Source organism: Buceros rhinoceros, unplaced genomic scaffold (assembly GCF_000710305.1).
Source record: "Buceros rhinoceros silvestris isolate BGI_N320 unplaced genomic scaffold, ASM71030v1 scaffold3093, whole genome shotgun sequence".
Taxonomy (NCBI): domain Eukaryota; kingdom Metazoa; phylum Chordata; class Aves; order Bucerotiformes; family Bucerotidae; genus Buceros; species Buceros rhinoceros.
Window position 1 is genome coordinate 73290 of NW_010401661.1, and position 9775 is coordinate 83064.

At 44.4% G+C, this 9775-nt stretch overlaps 1 protein-coding gene across 1 annotated transcript in view; it reads right to left on the reverse strand.

The window, feature by feature from the left end:
- The window catches only part of TENM4 (teneurin transmembrane protein 4), a gene marked incomplete at its 5' end in the record, with an annotated part of 99157 nt that overhangs the window by 73251 nt on the left and 16131 nt on the right, over positions 1–9775 (reverse strand). Inside the window, one exon of the mRNA XM_010132341.1 lies at positions 4150–4411. Within this exon, the coding sequence (XP_010130643.1) occupies positions 4150–4411 (262 nt within the window). The remainder of the gene's footprint in view (positions 1–4149; positions 4412–9775) is intronic.

Genomic DNA, 9775 nt, shown 5'->3' on the forward strand with positions numbered 1-9775 from the left:
TGGCTAGGGTCAGTTTGAGGCAAGAATTTATGGCACAAATTTAGATAGGCTGAAAGGTAAGATGTTGATGTGCCAACATTCATTGTGCTCATATCAGATTTCTGCAGATGTGATCATGCTTATGGAGGTGAAGGCATAGGTGGAGGCTGGCAGCAGATAGGCAGCCTGGTGGGCAGCAGAGCTGCCTTCCGGCACAACTACTTGGATCACCTGGTATGGTGGGATGGAGGGAGATGAGTGCCAGGGACATAAATCACATCTGTACAACACTGGCGATCACAATATACTGCAAGTCATCTCTGGCAACACTGCTTGCCTGGAGATGGTGGCTGAGTCCACCTCTCCAGTGTTTTCAGGCTTTCCATGATTGGTGTTTGTACATGCTGAGATAATTAAGAATTATATATTACTTTTTTAAAGGAATGCATCATAAGCCTTAACAACCCAGAAAATACTGTGATTTATCTATCTGCAGTCACTGGATTTCCCCACCCCATGTCAAACTTTGTTATTACCTGTCATCATTCATCATACAAGAGGAATGGCCAAGGACATCCTCCTCTTAGCCACAAAGCCTAATTCTGTGGCAGCCTAACAGAATCACAGAATCATCTGGTTGGAAGAGACCTTTAAGATCATTGAGTCCCACCATTCACCCTGCACTGCCAGGGTGGAGGAGGCACTCACAGCACTGGGCTTTCATGGTCTTCTGTACTGACCCATGTGGGAGAACCTGGCCAGCTTGGTGGTCAGCCTCTGCCTGTGGACCTGGGATCAACAAGGGTCCAGGCAATCAGTGGAATTTAAGATGTCTGGATTTATCCCTGCCAGGGTCCCTAAACCATGTCCCTCCACACCACATCTACATGTCTTTTAAACACTTCCAGAGATGGGAACTCCACCCCCTCCCTGGGCAACCTGTTCCTCTCCGTAAAGAAATGTTTCCTGATATCCAACTGAAATTTCCCGACTCAGCTTAAGGCCATTTCTTCTCATCCTGTCATTCATAACACGGGAGAAGAGACCAACCCCCACCTCTATACAACCTCCTTTCAGGTAACTGTAGAGAGCAATACGGTCTCCTCTGAACCTCCTCTTCTCCAGGCTAAACATTCCCGGTTCCCTCAGCCGCTCCTCATAACACAAGTTCTCTAAACCCCTCACTACTTTCATTGCCCTTCTCTGGACATGCTCCAGCACCTCAATATTCCTCTTGAAGTGAGGGGCCCAAAACTGGACACAGTACTCAAGGTGTGACCTCACCAGTGCTGAGTCCAGGGAGACAATCACTTCCCTACTCCTGCTGGCCTCACTATTGCTGATACAAGCCAGGAAGCCATTGGCCTTCTTGGCCACCTGGGCACACTGCTGGATCATATTCAGCCGGCTGTTGAACAACAGCCCCAGGTCCCTTTCCACTGGGCCGCCACCCAGGTCCTTTTCTGCTGTGCAGCTTTCCAACCACTCTTCATTAAGCCTGTAACGTTAAAAGGGGTTGTTGTGACCCAAGTGCAGGACCCAGCACTTGGTCTTGTTGAATTTTATACCATTGGCCTTGGCCCATCGATCCAGCCTGTCCAGATCCCTCTGTAGAGCCTCCCGACCTTCAGGCAGACAACTCTACCTCTCAACTTGGGTTCATCTGTGAACTTAGGGTGCACTGAATCTCCTCATCCAGGTTGTTGATAAAGATGTTAAGGAGGACAGGCCCCAGTACTGACCTCTGAGGAACACCACTGGTGACTGGCCGCCAGCTGGTCTTGTATACTCCTGCACCAAAAACTCTGCTACCCTTCTCCTGTCAACATTGGAGGTGGAACATAATAACAGGTGTCTAGTGCGATTTGGGATGTCCAAGTTATCCATGACACTCACAAGGGCCTGGTAGATCTAATGCAGGATGCTGATAGGGGGATTGTTCTGGATTGGCAGTTGGAGGCTAAGCAGGATATCTGCCAGACATTTCAACTGGCACTAAACATCTACAATGAGGGTGGTGAGACAGTGGCACAGGTTGTCCAGAGAACTGGTAGGTGCACCATTCCTGGAAACATTCCAGGTCAGGTTGGACCTTGGAGCTCTGAGCAATCTGCTCTAGTTGCAGATGTCCCTGCTCACTGCGGGTCTTTTCCAACCAAAACCATTCTGTGATTCCATCATCTATAGTCAAGAAACCGTATCAAACCATGGCTTATAATCTACATCCCTGGCTGTTTTCACAGTCGATGGTCAGACACACACTCTTATTGAAGAAGAGTTTTAGAATGTGTTAGTTCAATAGATGTAAGTACCACAATCTAACAAGTATCCTCCCAAATAGTGAGTGAGGTTATCATTATAGTTGCACTGCATCAGGTATTTGCTTCTTTCCCAGCCAGCACTGAACATTACTTGTCGTGGTCTTCGTTGGTTTAAGAAAAGAGAGATGTGAAAACTGAACCAAGAATTTGCAATCTGATGGACTTTACGAGATGTGGGACTTAATTAGTAATTATACTGGGACAAACCTGGTGACTGTAATTGGAAATTAGCGTGAGAAAGAATCACAGCATTTGGTCCAGAGGGAAAGGTAGAGAGACCACTAGCTTTATTTGTTGCTGGGTTCTGTACCTGATGTATTAAAATTAGAAGATATAAAGTGGCTTCTTTCCTCATTAACGCTACTGCAACCCCAGTGGAGTGAAGCAGGATGCACACAATTTGTCCCTACACTTGTTATTATTTCTACATTGTCAGACAATTATTGGTCACTAAAAGCAGTTCCCAGGAAAGGCCTAATGCTGGCATCTAAAACCCGGGGATCAACATGCCCAGGAAAGGAAAACTTGAATGCTGATACATCCATATATTTCAACACAGTGAGTATTTTTAAGGAAGATGGATAATTCAGTCATTTGGACAATTCAATTTCCATTTGGCAAAATCCTTTGAATACACAGCAGGTTGTTAATCTACTTTATCTCACTCACGCCTTCTTAAAAAAGGAAAATGGAGTTGAGCAACTAAAAGTAACCCTCTTGCCTTGCTCATCTATCCCAAACATCATGGAATGCAATAAAACTGAGGTGCTCCACAGGCTGGCCAGCTGCCAGCCATCTCAGCAGCTTTGTAGAGTGAGGGGAATGCCTTCAAACCTGGAGCAAGTTCACACCTGATACTCCACCACTGAGGTCTGTGATGCCCTATGGGTAAAATTTGCTCCTGAACGGGAGAAAAGCATTAGAGTGTGAGCAGTCATTTTGCTGGGCATATTGAACGCCAAAGGGCTGCCCAAAGGCTTGTTGTGGGTCACACAAGGGCCCCAGCCCACCTCCTGCGATGACAGGTGAAAGCAAAGCAGAGCCAACGAAGGATTTGCTGTCAGCCACAAGTGCTTTGCCTCCATCCCTCAAGGACAAGGGAAAACAAACCTGTCTAAGTGCAGCGAGCGCTCCTGGCAAACATCTGAAAAATGGTACAACAAATGGGCAGTGCTTCTTTTTAGGAAAGCAGGTGAATAGAGAAAGGCACAGAAGCCTCGTTGTGTTCATATTGCTCAGGCAAAAGAAGCACAGAAAGGAGCTGGATTAGGAGAAGCACCTCCTCTATGAGGACAGGGGAGAGTGATTTGGTTGTTCAGCCTGGAAAGAGAATGCTCCAGGGAGACCTTAGTGCGGCCTTTCAGTGCTTAAAGGAGCCTCTGAGAAAGAAGGGGACAGACATTTTATCAGGGAGTGTAGAGATATGGCAAGGGGTGATGGTTTTATTAGATTGGGTTAGATATTAGGATGAAATTCTTCACTGTGAGGGTGGTGAGACACTGGCACAGGTTGCCCAGAGAGGGAAGGGGACAGACATTTTATCAGGGAGTGTAGAGATATGGCAAGGGGTGATGGTTTTATTAGATTGGGTTAGATATTAGGATGAAATTCTTCACTGTGAGGGTGGTGAGACACTGGCACAGGTTGCCCAGAGAGGTTGTGGATGTCCCCTCCCTGACAGTGTTCAAGGTCAGGTTGGATGGGGCTTTCAGCAGCCTGGTTTAGTGAAAGGTATCCTTGCCCATGGCAGGGCGGTTGGAGTAGGTGATCTTTGAAGGTCCCTTCCAACCCAAACCATTCTATGAAATGATTCTACGAAATTCTTTTCTTTGGCTCAGATCTTTCATACCTGAATTTCAGGAACGATAGGACCTTTCTCCGAGCAGGAACTTGCAAAAGCTGTCAGTGGAGATGGGGAAACCACAGGGTTGGGCCGGGCAAAGTTACTGAGGTCACAGCTTGGGATCTCGTTCTCTTCGTGTCTCATGACTATAGTTTCCATCACGAAGAAGCGATCCCATGGCAGCCACAGTGTGTGCTCCTGGGTGATGAAAGGAGCCCGCTCAAAGTGCAGGATAATGGAGATCCCCCCAATAGTAACGAGATCAAAGCTGTTGAGAGATGGAACACAGAGTTAGTGCACCACCCCATCTGTTTGCAACAATTTTCCAGAACAGACCCCCAGAAAAATAATTGCAAGAAATATCTTCAGTCACATTTTACAAACCTGAAACTTACAGCCCAAAGAGGCTTTAGTTGGTAAGAGCAAGTGGCAGAGGAAGGAGTACAAACTCAGCTTCTTTGCACGTTGTCCTCATGCATATTAGAAACATATCCAATCCTTTTTTTGAGACAAACATCTATCTTTGTTAGTGCTTTTCTGGTGTTATTTGACTAAACATACTCTTTAACATACTTTTTTTCTGTTTTTTTTTAAAGTATTTATCATCCAGACACAGGCACAGATTGGATCAATTCACATGCTGAAATAAACTATTTGGAACGGGGTTTCTCTGACACACCACCATATAAATTGTCTTGGCACCACAGCTAACCTAACTAAGGTCTAATGCAACCCAGGGAACATGTGGAGCCCAGTCATGGATCGAGCCTGGTGTGCAAGGCTCAGGGAAGTAACAAACGCCATGCAGGCAGTCTCTGTACCACAGCACTCAGCACATGCTTGTTTTTTGACTCTTAATCATTTAGAGCAGAGCAGACAACTCACTGCCTGTGGTCTGCAACTTCACCCTGTGTTACCACCAGCCAAATGGCTTTTCTGCCTGCATTAGCATAGGATAATATTATGTTGGATAACGGAGAGCCCTCCAGAGCTGTGTGAGAGGACATTACCTTGATAAGGAAAACGTCCACCCCCTGGATGTAAAGATGTTGGCATAGGGTTTGGGTTTTTTTCTCAGTTTTGTGTTTAAACTCCACATCTTGTCAGAGATGGAGATTTTATGAAGTACTATGGGATCTATCTACTCTGTATAGACTCAGAAAAGAGGTGTTAACTGAGGAAGAAGGGACTCAACACTACTTGAAGACCTCTCAGTTTCGCTTTGGTTTGTTTTTTTTTTTTTTGCCTCAGTATCTATTCAGTTGCAATGCCAAGTGTGTGTTTCAGACAAAGAAAGTTTTCTCATCCCTGCTTCTCACTTTCAATACTTGGCGCTAGAGCATGCTCGTCTCACACAGATTTTAAGCATGTGAACAGGTTCATTGGCTTCAGCGGAGCTGTTCATGTGCTTAGGAGCCCCATGCTTAAAGACTTCTCTGCTCATGAGAACTATGATCTGAAAGCACTCTGACATCTCAAAACCAGTCTTGATGCACTTAGTAATTATAAAGTCAGAACAAAGATGAAAAAAGTATTTCTAATTATTTCTAAAATTAATTATGAGGCTTTCAGATCAGCTGCAAAAATCCCAGAGGAGCAACAAAGGGTATGAACTATTTCTAACAAAAAGATCTTTGGCAAGCAATCACTCAGGAGAAGCTTTTTTATTTTTATGGCCAATAGACTGGGGTGCCATTTAGTAAATATAATTATGAAAACAAAGTTATTCAGGAAAGAATGTTAAATTGAGTTCACAGGAGGGAGTGGAAAGCATTTTAAAAAGCTAAAGTCATGTTTATTCTGCCACTCAAGTCGGGGTATCAGCTTCCCAGACCTACGGAGCCTGGCTTGCAACAGCCTGATGACGAAGTTGCTGGTCCTTGCCAGCAAAGCTGCGCAGCATTTGTATGTTCAGGAGAACATTTTTAACAGTCAATTAGCATCTGGCAAGCCCTGCAACTGAGAGGGAGAAGCTTGCTCTGCATGAAGCCGGGCACTGAGAGGGGCAACGGGAGGAAAGAAATAAACATTACAAATGATGCTCAACAAGTTTTTAGACAAGTGGAAAGAGTTTTTATTCGGTAACATTTCCGGTTTGCTCCTTTGTGAGCAGTTTGTGGCTTCGTTAAGCCTGGGTCAGGGATGGTAACCTGCTGGGAGAAACATCCTTGCCCCTGCTGCATCCCCAAAACAGGATGCAGAAGGGGAAGCACCACCTCCATGTCCGGCTCTAGCAGCTGTGAAAACAGAGACAGGCAGTATTTTTTAGCAGGCGCTGCTGCTAATGAGCCAGTTCTCCCTGAGTCACAGGGTGCAGATTTGAAGTTACCTTGATGAACTGAACAAAAACTAAAACTGAAACCGAACAGAAAAACCCAAACTGAAAATATCTTTGTCCCAGCTTTCCTTAATGAAATTCAATTTAACAAGATCAAAACCATCTTGGGGTTGAAGAAATGAGATAATTTCATTTCTGATTTTGCTGTCGATTTCTAATGCCTTTTTTATCGCTCTGAAAAACTCATACTTGTTGTACAGTCACATTGTTCTTCTGTTTTTCTTAAGAGACTCTGGAGAGACGGGCCAAAGGATGAAATCCTTTTTATCCACAAAGCAAGCTCCCAAGAAGAAAAAAATTAACCAAAAAACACACAGAGAAAAGTAATCCTTACTCATCTCTGCTCTGAAAGCTCCTGTATTTGGTCTTTAGGAGAGAGCCACACCAAAGCTGCTGAGTGTGGTGGCAGGTAGGCGGCACTGGAAAAGTCTGGAGACTCCTGGTTTATGACCACTGTGCCTACAACTGTGGTTTACCAAGGACCTGCAGCCTTTACAAACTACCAGGTTAATTGAATATAAACCTTCATTTTAAAATGTGGTTTGTAACCCAGTAGTGATACTTCGATCCATCTATTAACTTTGCTTTACGAAGAAATGCGTACAACAGAGCGGTTTGAGGGTTGTCATTTTATTGCCATGTCTTGTTATCTGAAAAAAGTCAATGTCCCAGTAATGAGGCTAAAATCATATCAAGGCCTTGATGTTATCAAAGTTTTGCTCAGACTAAGTGACTTAAATGGGCTGTATCTGAGTACTGTAACAGGAGTGAAAGCTACTTATAGAGACCTGGAATACAGTGAAACCACTTACAGAGGTGAAAAAATCAGTTCACTGTAATTCTAAAACTGAAATTTTACTTATGAAATTATCTTTGTAACTTTGTCATGAAAAAAAAACCCCACCACTCAAAGAACCAAAAAACCCCACCCTCAAACCGCAAACCACAACCTGAAGCAATAAAATCAGCTCAAAACCAATCTAGCTAAACTGATGCAATTCTGCCTTTGAACCCCCTCGCTTTAAAACCGCGGTTATTGCCCTGCTGCCAGTAAACCGATTTGCTAAATCAATTTAAGGCAACTCCATGCACGTTTTCAAGAATAGCTGTTTCTTTGGTGAATATGCCAAATAATAAAGCCAGTGAGTTTCATGCCATTATCTCATAACCCCTGGAACAAGGCAGGGGCTGACACTCATGCCCCCGTTTTCCCCCCAAACCAGAGTGACGCAAAGCTGGTCCAGATGACCCCACATGACTATGCACTGGGAATCCACACAGCCTGCTACTGTAGTTCAAGAGAAACTGCTTCTTGCTTAAGAGCATCAACTTCTTAAATCGAAGCGCCTCAGTCATCACCTGAAAGCTGCACTGTGAACAAGCTGATGAGAAGAGTCATGCTCTGTTCAGAAAATGACTGAAAACCACCAAAACACAGAATAGAAACTGTATTAGAAATAATTCTTCACACGATTTTGAAAGTGCTTTACAAATAGTGTTTAATGAATGCTGTAATGATAGTAAGGAAGACAATAAATGTCACCTCCCTTTCACAAGCTGGTTGGCTGGCCTAGGAAGGTTAAGAGGTGCATTAGCAGTGAGGCCAGGATTAGAAATAGGGGGTGTCTGATGTCATCTTTGGCCTGACAATTTTAGTCTGAATGCTCCTAAATACTTCAAGGTAGTTTTTAGAAGATCTCCCTACTGAGGAAGTAGCTGAATTTTGGTGTTCTTTGGGAGAAGGGCTTTCACTTGCCCAGTTATTAGCTCCAGAGTATGCAAGATGCACTGCTGTGCCTGTTCATTTGAGAAAATAATGGCATGTATGCCTCAGCCAATTTTGGAGGTATTTTTATGATTCCAGAGATTCAGTCCTGCAACTGGACAATTTGTGGAATGTTAAATGTTGGAATATTTTCAGAGGAAGGTGAAGAATGTGAAATCAGAAGAGCTGATGCCTCACATTCTGGGGCTACAGTGACTACCAGCAGCTGCTGACAGAAATTCCAGCTTCAGGACGAATCCCACTTGGTTACAGATTCCCTGCTCTGAGACAGCTGATCTTCATAATTTATATCATCTGGAGCTGAGTATCTGTTGGGGACTGGGTCAGCAAACCACAGCACTGAGCTCCTTGAAACCAATTTAAGTTCTGGAGGCTGGCAGCTGGCTCTGAGGAACCAGCAGCCCACTGAAGAGTGGTGGAGCATACTTATGCTCCAGCTGCATTGCTTTCTGCCCTGGGTTCCCTGCTCAGCTGGAGGTTGGGAAGGACATGGCGTGGAAGGAATACCCCTGCTCATAGAGGTAGGTTTATGTAGGGCAGATTTGCCTTTCAACACCAAGGAACTGGAAAGAAATGGTTACTCAAATGCTACAGAGTCCTGGAGCTCGGATAGCAGTGCTCACCTCTGTCTCTGTTTATCTCACTGATATGTTTGCTGCCTAGACATGCAATCTAAATGAAAGATCACACATAGTATTTGGGTGTTGCATACAGGGCAAGGCAGCAGATGGAAAAAAGGTTATGGCAGGCATTGTTGTCCAGGAAGTTTGCAGCGTATTTATCTGTTCTAATAGACACAGAGTCTGTTCTGGTCTACACACAGCAATCGGATCTTGAGCACACAAAGCAGGTTCAAGTAAGGCTGACAGACACTCACAGCACAAATGTTCAAGAATTTCTCCTTTGTGTGGCAATGCCTAAGCTACAGGCAATGCAAAGGCACCAGCTCCAAAGGCATCCTTTTCAAAGGAGACAACTAGTTTTTCCTGGGATGCCTCTTTATTACCTGGATTTTATTGTCATGTCATCCAAGAGGTGGACCATCACCCAGAAAGCCCCCTAGTAGTCACCATTAGCGTTACAGTAGGTGCAAACTCCCCTGAGCATCAGCAAGGTGGCATTCAGCACACGTTACTAGCATATGTTCTTCTCATTCTAATCCTATCAGCTTCTTTGGCCAGGGCAAACCTTAATGAAATTTGTGGATTGGAGATGTGCTAAAACATATAAATCCTCTCTGAAGTGCTAGCAGTTAGTAGTCAATGCATGGAGCATGTGCAGCTGAAACCCTTTATTTTTCATTTCGGTTCTTAAGAGAAAGGTAGACAATTAGCACTGACAGACAAAAGATAAGAAAGACTCTCCCAATTTGCAATGCCATTGTTTTGGTCAGGAGCAATTGCTCAGGTTTTAAGCACTTGTCTCTAACACAACTGTAATCTTAATGACTTCTTCCTAATCATTTCAACATGAATTAGCAAGACTAGAGCTGTTGGGAGCAGCAGGAA